Here is a 19170-nt window from a genome sequence, read left to right as displayed (position 1 = left end):
CTTCGCTAAAAATACGAGGACTTTCCTCACAACTTCAAGAATTTCTTCAGTACCTGTTCAGCGATACCGTGTTCCTGTTTCTACCTACGGGGAAAAAATCACTCACACTGGACAGGTAATGCTGATTAATGTCTGATTCACTTATATAAACTATAAAATCCAGCTGAGTCCAATGCTAAACTTTAGCATTTAGTTTTTCTTTTCCCACCTCTTTTCGGTTATGACAAGTCATACCTCCGGTGCTAGGATTGGTTCGGAGTTTATGCTTAAAATCGTTCAGCTCAGGGATTGGCTACTGTGAGCTATGAGTGACCAATTAGATTTTAGGAAGGCGGGACTTGTCGAAATATGGGTGGGGAAAAGGATCTTTTGTTAATCTCTGTTTTAGTGACAAACTGAGGATATAATTCGGTTTAGAGTTTTAAAATGTGTTCATAGATTTATTTTGTATTGTTTTATTTCGTGGTTAGGTTTTAATGTTGACTGTTTTATGTGGAACAATGTTGACAACTTCAACTATTTATTTATTTATTATTATTATTATTATTATTAGTAGTAGTAGTATTATTATTATTATTAATGCAAAAATCTAAACACAAGAGTATAAATTCTCTGCTGATAGATTAGAGAGTTATTTGGCACACTATAAACAAGCTGTACACAATATGACAGAATGTTCTGCTAGACAAAGACTGGGAGTGGCGTAATCTTTTCCCCACCTGTCAATCAGAGCTGCATCAGCCAATCATCAGCATCTGTGAGGTCATGTATGAGGAAGAGGGCAGAGTGTATTACGCTTTATTATTGTTGTATCCTTCACTCTGTATGGATGTAACCACCCTCAGATTGCACATTACCACATTCCTTCCAAATAAATGAAAATACATTAAATTGAGAACGACAACACAGAAGAAACTGTATTTCCAAACACATACGGAACATAGAAACAGTCTAAGCAAAGATTTGTCGATTATCATAATGTTAAATGTCTGTTTTTATTTCTTTGCAGGTTTTTGATGAACATGATGTAAGAAGAGCGAGATTTGTAGGGAGACAAAAAGAGGTAACACTCCTTCTGTTTGTTTTATGTTTATATAATCATATAAATCTTATAAATAAGAACATGACGTGCCATGAAGATTTTGGAACTCCACTGAGATGAGGGCGACTCTGTGAGGATCCTGAGACATCTAGAGATCTACCAGCTCCAGTTAGACTCTGCTATACTAAAGAGGAGATGTCAACGTGTCCATGTGGTCTTTGAGGACAACAATCTCCTCATCAATACAACATTTATCAGATTTTATATTTATAATCACACCCTCCAGTGTCACCCATATGAGGATGAGGTTCCCCTTTGAGTCTGGTTCCTCTCAAGGTTCCTTCCTTTACCATCCAAGGGGGTTTTTCCTCCCCACAGTCACCTGAGTCACCTCAGACTTGCTCATTGGGGATAAAAACAAACACATTTAAATATATCTAATATTAATCTTGAATTTTGTATTATATTCATCTTCTTCCTATTCTTTATAATAACCTTTTGTTCTATGTTTATGTACTGTAAAGCCGCTTTGAGACAATGTCCATTGTTAAAATGCTATACCAATAAATTTGAATTGAATTGATGTTAATTGCTGTATTGTGAAATTGTTGTATGCTTCGTTATTGCGCAGGTGAATCAGAATTTTGCCATAGACCTGGTTGCAGAGGAGCCGGTATCTGAACTGGAAGCTCGAGTGGTGTCCTGTGATGGAGGTGGAGGAGCTCTGGGCCATCCCAAAGTTTATATCAACCTGGTAATCTAGCTGTTCTATATATAAATCCGTTTTCTTCTCAGTACTTTGCTGAAATACAAAGAACACTTTACGTATTCAGAGATTCACATTTATTTTGTTGGCTCAGTTATGCATGAAATCTACGTTGTACGTTAAATGTTACAGAACTTTTGAAGGTCTAACATTTAATGTGTGTTTTCACAGGACAAAACGACCAAAGTGGGTACGTGCGGTTACTGCGGACGGCAGTTTCAGCAGAAACACCACCACTGAGACGTCTCCAGTCCTCTTTTCTCTGCTGATTATAAATTATTCACTTTGACCTGTGTGGTTTCCTGTACAATAAAAACATACAACTGATTAAAAAAAAAAAAAAAGCTTTTTTCATGTTTTTTTTTTTTCCAAGCCTCACATTAGTAATATAATCACATTATCTATTGAAACTCAACATGATCTTTAACCTTCGTTTTAAACAGATAAAAAATATTTATAAACTGCTCATTTTTTCTGAAATTCACCTGCACAATTACTAGTGGCGAGAGAAGTAGGGAAAATATCATGATAATTCATATTTTAAAATAAGCGTGTTTGTGTTTATCTTTATATCCTGAAGGTCTGTGTTTTTAGGCTGAAAGCTGGAAAAAAAAATATACCTTACATTTTGCCTCAAAAATAAAAAATAGTCTGAGCTCACTATCTTTAATTTTCTTTAACTTTTCATAGCTGCTGTAGCTGATCATATGACCAGAACTGTTCTTCTTCCTATCTCAAACATGTACATCTATTTGTATTGATATATTATGGTGTATGCCTCATGAGCTATTTGTTAAGTGTTTGTTTTTTCCCCTACAGCTAGATGGGGCTATTTGTCAGCACTTCAGTTCACGAGTACTTCCTGACTTCTTATGTGTAGTTTCTACTCATAACTAAAACATGTCCTAAACCAGTGTAAACTCAGTTCTAGGTGACTAAAGTAACTGTAACTAAAAATCCCAAATCCTTAACAGCTACAATTAATGGAGCCTTCACATTTCTCTTCTTGATGTATTTAATCACATCATACTTCACAAATGTAGTGCTGAATGTGAATGATGATGATGATGATGATGATGATGATGATGATGATGATGGGGTTGGGTCGGTCATCCTGATTCTTTGCCACGTCTAACTAGTATGTCCTGTAAACATCAATATTTTAATTAAACATACATAAAACAATACAAATTCTGTCATTACACATGTATGCTGATTTAAATATAAGCATCTTTTCTGACGTCTGCGTTGAGGTTTTTTGGTTTTTGTTGACTTCTAGCTGTAGACAGTGATTTATTAATCATGCTTCGTGCCAGGCTTCTAATTCTTCCTCACCTGACAGTTCTCATGTATGAAGCTGCAGTATCTGTATCAGGATCTCCTTTATGGTCAATGAAATCCGGTGCCTGTCTGTATCATCCAGAGTACTCTTTTGAGTAAGCTGTAATCTGTTTTTTAGTCAATGATGTTTCCTCAAAACACGTCTACCATGATTGCAGGGGAACATTGAGGGACATAGAAGAGGTGAGGAGCATTTCTGTACATAATAGAACCAAAAGAAAGAAAGAATCAAATGAGTCTGAAACCTGACTAATGCTACAGGGGCACCAGAAACAATCACACTTGGATTTAGACCACAGCAAAAATGCCTTGTTTTGAAAAAATCTCTCTGAAACTTTGTATCTCAAAATTTCAGAACTACAATGATTGAAAATACAAGACATCACAATAAGATACAGAAAACTGAATATATAAATACAGTGAGTCAGTGGGGAAACTGTGTGAATCTCAGTGAAACTGAGTGAAAATGAGCTAAATGAGTATTGTGGTGATGGAGCCCTCTGGTGGTGTGGGGTGGAACTGTCAGGTGTGTAAGAATTAGAAGCCTGGCACGAAGCATGATTAATAAATCACTGTCTACAGCTAGAAGTCAACAAAAAACAAAAAACTTCAACGCAGACGTCAGAAAAAAATGCATATATTTAAATCAGCATACATGTGTAATGACAGAATTTGTATTTTTTATTTATGTTTAATTAAAATATTGATATTTACAGGACAGGGGGGCACGGTGGCTTAGTGGTTAGCACGTTCGCCTCACACCTCCAGGGTCGGGGTTCGATTCCCGCCTCCACCTTGTGTGTGTGGAGTTTGCATGTTCTCCCCGTGCATCGGGGATTTCCTCCGGGTACTCCGGTTTCCTCCCCCGGTCCAAAGACATGTATGGTAGGTTGATTGGCATCTCTGGAAAATTGTCCCTAGTGTGTGAATGAGTGTGTGTGTGTGTGTGTGTGTGCCCTGCGATGGGTTGGCACTCCGTCCAGGGTGTATCCTGCCTTGATGCCCAATGACGCCTGAGATAGGCACAGGCTCCCCGTGACCCGAGGTAGTTCGGATAAGCGGTAGAAGATGAATGAATGAATGAATGAATGATATTTACAGGACATACTAGTTAGACGTGGCAAAGAATCAGGATGACCGACCCATCATCATCATCATCATCATCATCATCATCATCAGGACAATTTAGCTATAGCACATCCTGGTGTTATCCTTCCCACACAGATATACTGTCCCATATGGATCATGCTGCCCAAATGAACTGTCTCTTTGGCTTTTGTATAGACTGAGGACTTCGTATGGTGTCGTATGCCCTAAGATGGAAGCTGTTTCACAATTGGTGTGTGCCTTATAGACCAGATCTGGTGCACTGCTGAACTCCATAGATACTCTGTGAAGACATCATATATGTCCTCATGACACAGCATTGTAAAAGGCACCTCTTTGGAGGAAAACATTCGCTGTAGTTTGTTCCCTTTTTGCTAGAGTCCCTTAAAACCTCTCCTTATGAACCTATGCATGATGTCAAACTCACTCATTCATCTTCTACCGCTTATCCGAATTACCTCGGGTCACGGGGAGCCTGTGCCTATCTCAGGCGTCATCGGGCATCAAGGCAGGATACACCCTGGACGGAGTGCCAACCCATCGCAGGGCACACACACACTCTCATTCACTCACGCAATCACACACTACGGACAATTTTCCAGAGATGCCAATCAACCTACCATGCATGTCTTTGGACCGGGGGAGGAAACCGGAGTACCCAGGAGGAAACCCCCGAGGCACAGGGAGAACATGCAAACTCCACACACACAAGGCGGAGGCGGGAATCGAACCCCCAACCCTGGAGGTGTGAGGCGAACGTGCTAACCACTAAGCCACCATGCCCCCCATGATGTCAAACTGAAATCTCTATAAATTGTCTGTTTGTCAAGCAATCACTTCAATATAAACCTTTTCACCTTGCACTTTGTGATAAACAGATGACTCTGGAGTGATCTCAAGGCTAAATCTGGGGTTTCATAATCATGAATCTGCAGCACATTTTCTGTCCATCTGACCAACTCTTCACGTATCATGGAGTAAGGAATGTCCCAAGGCGTATCCTTGTCTAAACAGAGACTTACCCACTGGGTGGTGGATGTAAGCACCATGGCCAATCTGCTCTGACTCTTCATATGGTATCAGCATCAACCTGGTGAGAGCTCTGTGAGAAGGCTCCAGGAAAAGATCTGTGTTTGGCTAAGGTATTAAATGCAAATCAATTTGTGACTATGTTGAAGGTCTTGCCTTCAGCAAGAAGGCATCAATCTAATTCTCACCTTGCTTGTGGGTTATCTGAGGTTACCATATCTTACATAAATAGCATTCATGAAATGCCACAACTACAAATGAAGGTTGAGGTTGAATATGTTAAAGTTGCAAGTTACAGAAGCACACACACACACACACACACACATACCCAAACACACACACACTTTCTATTTAGAAATCTTAAAATCACTAATAGGAGGCATGGTGGCTTAGTGGTTAGCACGTTTGCCTCACACCTCCCGGGTTGGGGGGTCGATTCCCACCTCCACCTTGTGTGTGTGGAGTTTGCATGTTCTCCCCGTGCCTCGGGGGTTTCCTCCGGGTACTCTGGTTTCCTCCTCCGGTCCAAAGACATGCATAGTAGGTTGATTGGCATCTCTGGAAAATTGTCCGTAGTGTGTGATTGCATGAGTGAAGGAGAGTGTGTGTGTGCCCTGCGATGGGTTGGCACTCCGTCCAGGGTGTATCCTGCCTTGATGCCCAATGACGCCTGAGATAGGCACAGGCTCCCCATGACCCACGGTAGAAAATGAATGAATGAATGAATGAAAATCACTAATAATTTGTTTATCTGTCTCCTAAATACTGTAGATACTGTATTTGTAATCAGAAATCTGAAAATCTGTAGTGACTGAGCAAGTTCCGCAAATTTAAAAGGTGTGAAAGGTGCTTCCACAAAGTGCTTCCACACACTACAGACATTCGATATACCACACTTAAATAACTGACCTTTTTACAACTTCTTTAGTCTCTCTGAGCTCCAAAAGAGAACCTAACACCAGCGAAGAGATGTGAACGAGATGTGAATGATATTCTCCTATTAGAGCTAAAGCACAACAGTCTCTAGTCCCATCCTGGTACGTTTACCCATCATCAGAGGGATTCAGCATGATAAGAAACAGCAGGGTGGAACAATACATGTTGGAGGAAGATCGTATATATATTTCATAAAGGATGTTCTCTGCTGGCATGCCAAATTGGCTCAGTGGCGTTGTGCGTGAGGCGTCCGAGTCTCTGGTGGTGCGTTCAGTGGAACTGAGTTTTCCAGCCTGAGGCTCTCAGGTCGGAAAAGAAGCAGCCATGCTGCTATAATTGGGGCCAGTGACAGAAACCAAGAGACAGTGTGATGCTTATTAACCCGAATCGGCACTATGTCCTGTCCAGTGTGTGTGATAGGGAATGGAGAGGTTTCATCATTAAGGGTTTCTGCATTGTAGCTGAGTGGCTAGTTCAAACATTGCTCAGAGGGAAATCTTTTGAGTGAAACCGAGCATGTGAATTTTTTTTTTGCTGCATGGAAAATCACAATTTGTATTATTCATAGGTTTTGAAAAGGAAACAGGAAATACTGTCTATAGGAGGATGTGGGTGGTTATTACATTGCTCTAAAGCACTGTAGTTACACTGTAAATCTACAGTACATTGTTTTACCTAGCCCAGAGTATTTTAATATTTTAATATTAATTAATAATAGTAATATCAACATTAATTATTAATATTAATATTAATTATTAATATTAATTTTATTTTCATTTATATTTTAATATTAAATCTGTGGTAGTCTGGGAATATTTTACAGTTCTGGCATGTTACTCTTTATACAAAAGCATCTTGTTGTACAGCAGTAACTATACTAATACAGTACAATATACTCTAGAAGCAGAAGAGGAGCCAGATGTGATCTTCTGCTGTTGTAGCTCATCCACCTCATGGTTTGACTTGTTGTGCATTCTGAGACGCCTTTCTGATCACCACAATTGTAGAGAGTAGTTATCGTGTATTACGATACTATTGACCTCTCCTCAACAAGACATTTCAGTTCACAGAACTGCACCTCACTAGAAGTTTTTTCTTCTTCATTCTGAATAAACTCTAAAAACTGTTGTTTTTGTATCTGCATGTTTTTTTTTTTATGCATTGTGCTACTGCTACACGATTATGTGATTAGATAACTGCATGAATGTGTAGCTGTACATGTGTTCCTCATAAAGGGCTCAGTAATAAAGTGCTCAGTCCTCACAATATCATGAAACTAAGCAGGAATCTGCAACGGGCTTAATTTTTGCCTCCTTTTCTTTTCATTTTTAATCTTACAATAATTCTTTCACAAATTTTTTGATTAAACAAAATATCTTCAATAATATCAGCAAAACAGTGTTAGTGCAGCAACTATAAGGATAAATCTATACACAAGACAGCAGGAAACCGGTTAGCCTAGCTAACCTGGACTAACTAGCTAGCATTTTGTGAAAATCTGGGTGTACTGACAGATCAGTCTCTGGGTTGGATAATGAGCTTGAATATCACTACATCCTGCACATGCATGGTAATTAATAGCAACAGAAGAACTAGTTCAGATTAACATAACTAAGCAATTAGCTGCCAGAGTTAGCTAGATAGTTACTGAACAAACCACTGACATGAAATGTGTCGCGACGAGACAAAGGCGAGTGAGGATCCAAGTGCAGTTTAGACTTTTAATAGACAAAAACAAGAAACAGGCAAACAAACGGGCAGGCAAAACAGGGCAGAACACTGAGCACACAGGAAACAGGAACTTCGACACCAACATACAACAACGACCAACACCAGGGAAGTGAACAAACAGGGTAGATATAGCAAAGAGGAACCAATCACCAAGCAGAGACAATCAGTGACTAACACAATACACCTGGGGGGAGATAGAGTGCAATTAGTGTCCATGGTAATCAATGAGTGGGCGGAGCAAACAATTGACAGCAAGGCAGACAGCAGACAACAGGGCAAAACACAGACAGACTCATTACAAAATGGTAGCTTTAATAACTACGGTAGGTATAGTTTGTGAATGGAAACTTACCGATCACGGGACAAGACACCTGTCATTAAAGATATACAGGTGAATGAAAGGTGTCTCGTCCGATGATGGTAAGTTTCCATTCACAAACTGTACCAACCTCTTCCGGGTTGTCTGACTTGTTAATGTGTTTTCGGATTTGTTCATTTGTTTAGCACTTCTCGGCCACCGTAAATAACACTAAAGATGAAGATCCTGGTAACAGAAAGTTTAATTTTAAAGAACCTTGAAAGGAACCACACACACACACACACCCACACACACACACACACACACACACACACAGAGTTTAGATCTTAAAATCACTAAAGATTTGTTTAACTGTCTCCTAAATCCTGAAATGAATTGGTAGCTTTAATAACACTAAATATGAAGATCCTGGTAACAGAAAGTTCAGCTTTAAAGACAATATGATGAAGGAATCTTGAAATTAACCAGACATCTGGGTGACCTGGATAGAGTGACTATACAATCAATAAACCAATCAATCAATCAGTCAATCAATCAATCAATCAAAATTTGAAATATGTTACATGAATATTTACTTGTAACTGAAAAGAAACAAAATTTAAGAACATTAGAAATTGAAGTAAAACATCAGAGGTCCTGAGGTTGGTACAGAACTTTTTACAGCAGATGTTTCTGTCTGTCAACTGCAACGAGGCATGGTTTGAGCTTTTCTGAGAAAATCTTCCTACAGACTGGACATAGACCTTATTACTCAATAAAACACAGTGAATTCTAATGAGTTCATTATGATGAATTCTACTGTAGATTATTGCAACATATCTGTTCCTGTTAATAAAAGACCAGACGTTTCTAAATGTTATTTTAAATACAATGTAAATAATATTATACTTTACTGTATATATCATGCTTTGGTTTATAAAATCCAGAAAGAAAACTTGATGCTATACATGTGAGTAGATATATATTATGTATGAAATATATAGCTGTAAAAACACTGAAATTTGCTGCTGAAACGAAGTGACGGATAAGGGAAAGGAAACACCGCTGCTGCTACGGTAAAACATCCCATCATGTCGTGTAAAAACCCTCGTCCTCTTCCTGTTGTGTTTTTGCAACTGCTGCCCCATTTTCTTTAATATGACCCACAGCAAAGTACCAACTTTCTAAAGAGGCCAGATGTATTTATTTATTACTGTGAATATAACTTATTTATAATACTGAAGAAGAATGAAATTCTCAGTTGAGTTCATCCTGAATTATTTAAAATGAAATTGTTAATTCCACTCATGGCTGTGACAGACTTCTCCTGAATACTTTATTCTTATCGCCGTTCTGAGTTTCTAAACTACACTATAAGAAAATAAAGCACAAGCAAATCTGCTCCACAGCAGCTGAAAGGTCTCTAATTTTTACCCTGAAGCATCTCACATTTTGGATGCTGTCATAAATACATAGGAAAGTAAAGACCTCATTTAACTGCACTCTTGCCCAAACCCAGTGTACACTCGCTTTATGAAAAATACCTTTAAATATGTCTATTCTAGCTAAACAAGAACACAACATATGGTACTAGGAGGTATTTTTGGGATTCAGCCGATGTCGCATCAACGTACATTTATATTTGAGGAACTTTTCTTAACGGAAAGTTTGACGGATTAAATATCGTAGCACTTTTGTACATCACTCTGAATAAGGAGGTCTGACAAATGGCATAAATGTAAATGTATATCGTATACATTCCTAATATAGTATAAATATACCTAAATTAACAGGTTATTCAGGTATTCAGTTGAGTATTTACTTGGAACACTGGGCACAAGCACCAAACACACCAAATTATTTTTTTCTTCTTCTTCTTCTTCTTCTTCTTCTTCTTCTTCCTGGAAATGTTTAATTAAGCCTGACTGAACGTGATCTCCTCCTCCTGGGCATTTTTCCAGTATCTGTCTTTATTCAATAACAGTTTAAACACTTGCTGTTAAAGCAGTTTTTATATACAATCCCCAGTTAATTAAGTATAGAGTGCTGGATGAACTAACTGGAATATTTACGAATGTAAACTTAAAGTGCTCTTAAAGTGGGCTCCAGGTTACACCCAGGAGTCTGAGACACATATCCAGGGGGTTTGTAGATTCAATACATTCTACAAATAATAGTATACATATAAATAATAAGCCTAATATTTTAATAGATGGACTAATTCATAAAACATGTTCAGGAAATATATATTAAAGCTCTGTAGAATTTATATTAGAGTTAAAGGGGAGTCTCGGACTCATGTAGGTTATAACACGAGATTATTCTGTGTAATGAAAACAGTCAAATTAGAGTGAAGTTTCTGTTCATTTTACGCAAAAATTGAAGCACCAGAATACTTGAAATTATTCTGAGCTAATAAACGTTGGTGATATTGTATACATTTGCTTAAACTTCAATTCTGTTCCAACAGGCACTAAATGGAAAGCGACAAAAAAATTTCTTGGGTTTATTTGATTATATTTAAACATCATGATTGCATGCTAAATGTATACACTCTTGCAAATACAGAGAAAAAAATAAGAGAGAGAGAGAGAGAGAGAGAGAGAGAGAGAGGATTATGACAGCCACCAAGACAAAAATGTTTGAAATGGTTAGAAGGGTAAAAAGTCTGATGTCTTAATCCTAAGAGCGTTTCCTTAAGCTGAAAATGTGACAATTTCTTCTAAAGCTATCTTTATATTAAAATGTACATTTTCTTATTGTGCATTTGTTCTTCTTCTTAACTTTAGCATTTACATTGGTTCTTTAGTGCCGTAGTGTAGTTTAAAGGTGTACGTTTTAATAAATAAAATACAGTGTTGATTTAGTAGTAGTATAATAAAAACAATTCGCTTTCCTTGTTGATCATGTGATCTGGGATGAGGGAACACAATCTGTCAGTTCATGGAATCTGTTCTCTAACATCCATAAACTTGAGTTGGAGAAAGTCTGGTTTAAGTCGCTTTGCCTTAGCAGTGGATCATGAAACATGCCATCTACCCAGTTTCTGAGGCTGGTGAACGGAGAGTCCTCTAAGTCTAAATGGCAGTCCGTGGAGGACGAGCGCACGACCCGACCCCTGTGCATGCACGACGTGTAATCAGCCTGATTTAATGACGTGGCCGTCTGTGCAAGCGACCAAATTTTTGGCTTGGTCTCTTCTTGCTCAGGGTAGTGGCTATCTTCGCTCGTCGATTCCAAGCTGGTTTTATCAAAACCGTTGTACCTCGTGTCAGGAGGAGACGCATGTTGCAGCGGTTCTCTGAGTCGATAAGCTGGACAGTCCTGTGATATTGCATAAGTGCTCATGGGTAACAAAGGTTTTGGTTCACATTCAGAGGCATCTGATTCGGTAAGGTCGAAATCTTCCAAATCGCTTTGTGTTGGATCTGCATCATCCACCCTTGGGTTGTCTGGAATAAAGCAATACTTATTTATTTATTTATTTTGAAAAAAAACATCTTGAGACTTTAGAAATGATCTTATATTGAAGCAATTCTTTGGTAACTCCTGCACACCACCAGAAAGAGGGTCCACTTAAGTGTCTCTACAAAACATTTCATCTATTATTCTTTTTTCTACAGTAAGCAATACATTTGTCCCTATAAAGGCATAATCCCCAACAATGATGATCCGTTAATCAAAAAGTTCTTTAGAAAAAAACAACAAAAAAATGCATATTCGTAAACATTTCACCAAAGAAGCTTGATACATTTGTTATTACTATTTTATAATATATCTATTGGTTAAATATAAATTAGAACAAACCCTCAAATTCCTTCTCGGATTGAATGGGCTCCCCTTCGATATTCTCAGCTTCCTCATCACAGCCTCTCTCCTCTGAGGACTTGTTGCGTGGGGACCATGTCATTTTGTTCTCTTTCTTGAGTCTGCGGCGTGCGTTGGCGAACCACGTGGACACCTGTGTCAAGGTCATTTTGGTAATTATAGCCAGCATGATCTTCTCTCCTTTGGTGGGGTACGGGTTCTTTTTGTGTTCCTGCAACCAGGCTTTCAGCGTGCTGGTGGTCTCTCTGGTTGCGTTCTTCCTTCTCGTGTTAACATCCACAGATCCATACCTAAACACCCAATACCAAGTGCTCACTTTCACAGAGGGCTTTCAAAAACCCCAAACCACAGTTTTATTGGAAATCTTATCAAATCAGATTAGATATCCACTCATATACTGTATATCTTACCCATATGAGTCATACTGGCATCCAAATGGATGATTGTAGGAGTAATAAGTCGAGCCATGTGTGATCCTTGTATTTGCCGTTCCTGAGTCTGTCTTCTCTCTGATCTTACCCTATGAGTAAAACCAAATTAGAAATCAAATGAACGCTTGATAAAACATGTCAAGACTTTCTCCATGTATACAAATGACCGTGTGTGTGTGTGTGCAGAATATAACAATATATTCTTTACCAATGGACAACTGTTCTATTGACAGACAAACACTACACTGAAGCTCAAATATTTCAATAATATACTGGAATCCATCAAAATAACAAACATAACAAAAAGCCCTTTAGAAAAAACACTTCCTGTTTTAAAACGGCATTATTTTGCTTTTTGCTGCAAACATCTCAGCACAACCCTTCAAACCCATACCAGGGAATACAGGCATGTTGAATCCGTTCTATACGAACAGTATGTCCCGTGATCTTTCGTGTATCCGTTCTCATAAGGAGAGCTGAGGTCGTGTCTGGTGGACGTCACCAACGTGCCCTCGTACACTGGGCAGTAAAGAGAAGTCTGCGCAGAATCGAATGGAGATTCGCTCCTGGACTCGTAACAGGAACCAAGAGTGTTAGATGATAACAGGATCTGTGCAGGAAGAGGAACCAGACAACTTCATTTTAAAACATATACTTTATGTTTTTCATTTGTTTTAACGTGGTAAACTCCAGGAAGCTACTAAATTCATACACATTACAATTTGCTTCATCACAGACATTTTTATATTCACTATAATATGCTTTGGAAGTATGCGGAAATATGTTTCAAAAGCTGCTCAGGTCATACCATCAAGAGTACCATCAATTTTGGTATTTACGTCCAATTACGTACCTTAAACCATTGTAAAATGTATAAAGCTATTGACTAAAAGTACCCACATTGTACCACATCATCAGTTTAAATTCTAAAGTATAAAACTATTAGATAAAAATCAATAATCTTTTAGAACAGAAAAATAAACACACCTAAGTTGGTTGAATGTTAAATTAACTATTAACTTTTGACATTAATCTTTATTTCAAGGAAGTAATAATAATAATAATACATGCACTGTAATAAGAATAAGATCTTAGGAAGAAAAAATATCAAAAAACAGGTCAAATAGATTTCCTAATATAAGATAACAATTAGCTAAATTTAAGATCATTAAATGTATTTTTAAACTTGCAATTTCTAAAATTGCTAAAGTCAAGAACGTCTGTTTTTTGTCGCCCTTTCTTTTTCTAATTTTAAGAATTTGTTTCTAGAAAAAAAAATCTAAGTGATCAATTATTTAAAAATAATATTTTTAAAAGCATCTATAGCCGGGTCAAATTTGATTACAGGAAATAGTAGATAAATGTCACCATATTTAAGATTTGACTTTTTCGACTTATTTGACTTTACTGTTATGATGCAGTGAAGCTGTTGAATAAAGACGTGTGAGGAATTCACGCATCGTATTTGTGCAACGTCATAGACACAGGGATGAAGAATTAAATGTCACTGTGAAAAACTGCACCGTTTCACCATTCGCATGGGTGCATAAGTGAATCAATAAGTTTATCATCATAGACAGAAGCTCATTGTACGGTGAAATTCTTAGTGTGCTCATTTTCACAGAATATAAAATAAAGCAAATATTTCAGATTTATTTAAAATTTTTACAAAAGTATAAAAGGTACTCACCTGGGGCGCTGCTGAATACGAATAGCCGAACTCAGTGTATGACATGCCTGAGGAGATGAAAGGGTAGAACGCATCTCAGTGCAAAAGTCATCAGGTCATCAGCTCTTCGCGCAGCATGGAGGAAAATCCGATTAATGCTTCGATTCACTACAGACAAACTGCAGCTGATTTGGTTTATGTCTCTCCAGAACACGTTTCTTAACTAAAAAAAAAAAATACATTAAAAAAAAAAAACAACACAACGCGCAGATACGGTGCAGGAACACAAATAAAATGATCAGGAGACACGTCTCAGGCTTTTGAACTCCTGATCATCCTCAGACGGGCTGTTTGAAAGGTAAGATGAGGTCTAATGCATGTGCTCTGTGATGAAGCACTGGCGTGCTCCACCTCTCACACTCCTCCTTCACACTCTCTCCTGCACGGTGAAGGAAGTGGCCAGCCTCGGGCTCTCTCTCACTTTAATGAGCAGAGGAACACCTGCCTGCTTGGAGAGGACTTCACCACACAGCTCAGACAGCTCCATTGGAAATGATTGATGAGCGAGCAGAGAGATTAGCATAATTGCTTTTCTTCTGGAGTTTTAAAACACTTGACTACAATTAAAATAACATGATCAGGGTGGGTCTGGGGACAAAAAAAGGAGGAGGGTGGAGGGGCTTCAGGCTATTAAACATTTACTTGAATGAGCTGTTTTTAACAGCCTCTTCCCTTCCTTTATAACACACAGACACACACTCACACACACACACACACACACATTTGTTCATCCTTCCACTGACATATTACTGCAGCTAATTCATGCTGACTAAAGGACATTTTATTTATTTATTTATTTATTTATTTATTTATTTATGTATGTATTTGTTTATTTATTTATTTGTTTGTTTTATTTTTTTATTTGTAATAATAAAATAATTTAACCATTTCAATTTTAATTACATTTTATTTAAGTCTGTTTTTTTGTCATAGACACCACACACACACACACACACACACACACACACACACATTTGTTCATCAGTATGAGAACCTTCCACTGACATATTACTGCAGCTAATTCATGCTGACCAAAGGACCTTTTATTTATTTTTTAGTTACTTTTTTTTTTTTATTTGTAAAAATAAAATAATTTAACCATTTATATTTTCATTTACCTTTATTTTATTTAAGCCTGTTTTCCTCATAAAGGCCACACACACACACACACATACACACACACACACACACACACACATACACACACATACACACACACAAAACTGTGCTGGAAGAGTCTGATAGCACTGACAGTCACTTAATTATGACTTTTTTAAGAGAGTTGCATTTACAACAAGAACGTACATTTCCTGAAGAAAATGGGAATGGTGCTTGCACATGGCAAATCCCGGAGGCTAGTCGAGACGAGCATGTGACGTCATCAAAATACCCGTGAGGAAGTTCCCCTTGTTGTTTTGAGTGTTTTGATATGTCACATGTCCATGTTGTAAAAAGTTTTTTGATTTTGCATATATTGGGGGCGGGGCTGCGCACAACCGAAAGGCCAGTCAGTACACCAATTTAAAAGTTTGTTCAGAGTATCACCCTAAAGGAGCTGGCCGAGTTTAGTGTAGATAGTTCGAAAGCTTGCCGAGTTATAAACCTCCAAAGTTTATAAGGGGAGTCTATGGGGAAAAAAGTCCACTTTGAGACCCGGTACCGGAAGTACCGGTACTCGTATCGCTTAGAAAAGTAATAGCACACCTCTCCTCAATGAGCCAGTCAATTTGACACATCATTCATGGGTCTAGGACAAAAGCTGCGGGACAAGTTACGCGCAGAAGTTTTGTCCGGCACAATAGTAAGAATGTTGCTTTGCAAGCACCATTAATTACATTATAGCAGCTGTAAATGTCCATTCCTTAACCATCCTTTTTTCTCTCTCTTAAATTTATAAGACAAAACAATGCAGCTTGTCATGTTAGAGAGAAAAAACACACTTCTACATTCTGAAGACTTTCCTATGAGATATCTTACAGCTAACAAGCACTGGATCTGGAGACTCCTTCCAAAACAACAAAACTATCCTTTCATATCGACAGTTACATAACTAGTTAATCTGTTTATGTGAGCGTCCACTGTACAATCCCTATTAGGTGTTGCTTACGAACACATTAATATAAAGGTGTCAGGTCACTCATTATCCTACTGTACTAAGATAGATAGATAGATAGAGAGAGAGAGAGAGAGAGAGAGAGAGAGAGCAAAAGAGAGAGAGAGAGAAAGAGAGAAAGCAAGAGAGCTTCTTCTGAAAATGATAGACTTGTCATGGAGCGAGAGAGAAAGAGAGATACTTCCATTTACTTGAAATTTAATCCTTCATCGCTCATTCAAGTCTTCTCTAAATGAAATCGTACCCATGATGCCAGCTGACATCTCAGATTTACAGCTCAGAGCTCTGCCCGTTGCTTTTTCACTGTCATGTCTAAGTGGTTTGGCGTGTAACGGCTCACTTAATATACATAATAGATGAAGAGGTTGCAGTGCACGTCTCGAGCCCCTTCGCACTCCTCTTTAAAGATGAAAACAAAGATAAACATCCTCCACACTGCAAATGATAACCTCTAACCATGTTAGCACTCTTGTTTCTCTGGGTTTTTAACTCGTGTAAGTTGTAAAAAGCAGGGTTTTATTTCTAAGAACAGGACACACTGGATTAATATTTTGTCTGTTGTGCCTCATTGAGACCTCTAAATGAGCAGCTTTATACAGATGGCGTGGTCCTTTCCAAGATTATTCCAGCCCATGTACAGGGCACAAAGGCTCTTTGAATAGTGAGATGAGGATGAAAATATGTGTAAATCGATATTAAATATTATCTCTTACATGAAATATTTAATAAATGATGACAACCTGAAGAAGAAGAAGAAGAAGAAGAAGAAGAAGAAGAAGAAGTGCACACTTGATTTCTCCTATCAAGCATGTTATTTGTACTTGAATGGTATATGTGTAAATATTGAGTGATGAAGAAGAACTATTTGTATTTATAATCATGTTATATTCAGTTTCTTAATATACGAGTCTTCACCATTCTGGGACACAACGTTCAACAAAAACATGACAGGGAGTGTTGTCATAGTAACGCTGTCAACAACAGGGTGTTGTGATGCGACTCAACACTAAGCAAATTGACTGTTTCCTCACTGTAATAATAGATTGAATAAAATTGTATAATATAATATGCACTAGAAAATAATATAGCAGTAAAAATAATATACATGCAAATAACAATATTTAATATTTTTTTAATTCATTATTATAATGAATGATATGTCAGTTTATTTACCGTGCTTATATTTACGATTATAGCTTCACCTTTGATATTTAAATTTAATTCTAACAAGCTTTAATTCTAAAAACGTCTAATAAGCGTCTCAACCGTATAAAAGGTTAAATAATTGTATCCACAAAATAAAAGTGTTTGTTCATTTGGATACTACTGGGTTAAGAGAATAAGATGTGTTCATCATGAGAGCTGTTTAATAGCTGTTGCTACGGAGACGTATTATTATTATAACATTAGAAGGAGCGTGTTAAAGTAGATATGTTGGCGGTGCTATTCTCGAAAATATATCAACACCCTTTGACCAATCAGATTTGAGATTTTTATATTGTAAACAAGGCCACAGTTTCTCAGAGAGCATGCAGGGTAGACGGATCTATACGTAGCTGTGGACAATTCTTAAGCTATTATGTTTTAACATAGAGTTCCTCGTGATTGCTGCCGTAAAAACACGACGCTGTGAGACGTCCGACTCTACCTGCTGTCACCTGAGAGAGTGGCAGCTCCTCGATTGCGTCTTGTGCGGTCGGACCGTACTTGCAGGAACCCGCCGCATCTTGCCCTGCCCTAGTGTTTTCTCATCACTCTTGACTGAGACGCTCCTAGGTAAATGATGTGAAGATGCTGCTCTGTACTTATTCACTGTTACAGACAAATACAAATTGCCAGCATTTTTGACTGACAGGGTTTTTCTGTTGTTGTTCTATTGTTGTTGCCTCGGAGTGAAAGCTTTATTTCCGCTCCTCGTCAAAACACAGACAACGCCGCTTGTTCAATATATGAGCACCTTTATCATGAGACAAATTAAATGTCATTCATTTGAAGGGGTTCCATTTTGCTCAATCCCCCTAGGAAGAAACCTAGTTGGATTTTGTAACTTGAATGGCTTAAAATGGAGGAAAAATATCCACATGGTTATTTCACCCCAACCTCTGCCTCCCATTTATCCACTCTCAATTTTTTACTGTCCTCTAGAGCCTTTTATTTTCTCCTCTACATCTCTTCGTCCGCAACTCGGTTCGGTCTATGGGGACAATAAAAATGCTATCGTCCAGACGTTTCATTCATCCAGGCAGAAAATGGAAAGGAAACAGGGAAGGACAGGAGATGTGTAGGGAGTTAACTCTATTCTTACACACTTCTTGTCCTAAAGAGCTGCACCACAGGGACCTGTGTCAAGACATCTCTGACACTTCACTCCCTTTACACAGGAAAACTCTTTGACACACTCGGGAAGGAAAGAGCTTCAGTTCACACCAGTCCCTGTACACATTTCTAGACTATCCTATTTTGTAAAATTCATCTAGTAACAACATTCTGACGAAGCTCGAATTCATAAATCGTTAAACTCTATTTATAATTCTTTGTATGTTGGTTACAATGTTTTTTGCATATATTTTTAACAACTCTAGTAATGCCTGAAGAAGATTTATTTAAATACATACAGTAGTGTCATGTTTTAATATTATTGAGTTTATGGATGAGATTAGCATTCAGCTTATAGCCCAAACTGAACAGGAGTGCTGGTGGGTTTATGCGTCTGCTTGGTGTGTTTTCCAGGCCACTGCTACAGAGTGAGTAGTTGCTCTTTAAACTATGCATTTCTCCATTCCACTGAGAGTTGACATATTTCTCTCCATCACTGCCGC

At 38.0% G+C, this 19170-nt stretch overlaps 2 protein-coding genes across 2 annotated transcripts in view; one reads left to right on the top strand and one right to left on the bottom strand.

Moving 5' to 3' along the window:
- ndufs6 (NADH:ubiquinone oxidoreductase subunit S6) overlaps positions 1-2152 on the top strand; it is a 2217-nt gene extending 65 nt beyond the window's left edge. The window contains exons 1-4 of the mRNA XM_060864859.1: positions 1-115; positions 1010-1063; positions 1674-1796; positions 1980-2152. The exon at positions 1-115 is cut by the window's left edge and continues 65 nt beyond it. Coding sequence (XP_060720842.1) covers positions 1-115; positions 1010-1063; positions 1674-1796; positions 1980-2048 — 361 coding nt within the window. The 3' untranslated portion in view covers positions 2049-2152. The remainder of the gene's footprint in view (positions 116-1009; positions 1064-1673; positions 1797-1979) is intronic.
- Positions 2153-11150: 8998 nt separating this feature from the next.
- irx4b (iroquois homeobox 4b) lies at positions 11151-14244 on the bottom strand. Its single transcript, XM_060864858.1, has 5 exons — positions 14200-14244; positions 12904-13119; positions 12489-12598; positions 12058-12368; positions 11151-11702 (listed from the first exon to the last, which is right to left on the bottom strand). Exons 1-5 carry the CDS (start codon positions 14242-14244, stop codon positions 11155-11157), a joined length of 1230 nt encoding a protein of 409 aa, XP_060720841.1. The 3' UTR covers positions 11151-11154.
- Between the last annotated feature and the right edge of the window lie 4926 nt (positions 14245-19170).

Source organism: Tachysurus vachellii, chromosome 3 (genome assembly GCF_030014155.1).
Source record: "Tachysurus vachellii isolate PV-2020 chromosome 3, HZAU_Pvac_v1, whole genome shotgun sequence".
NCBI classification, from domain to species: domain Eukaryota; kingdom Metazoa; phylum Chordata; class Actinopteri; order Siluriformes; family Bagridae; genus Tachysurus; species Tachysurus vachellii.
Note: the sequence above shows the minus strand (reverse complement) of the source record. Positions and strands in the feature narration are given on the sequence as shown.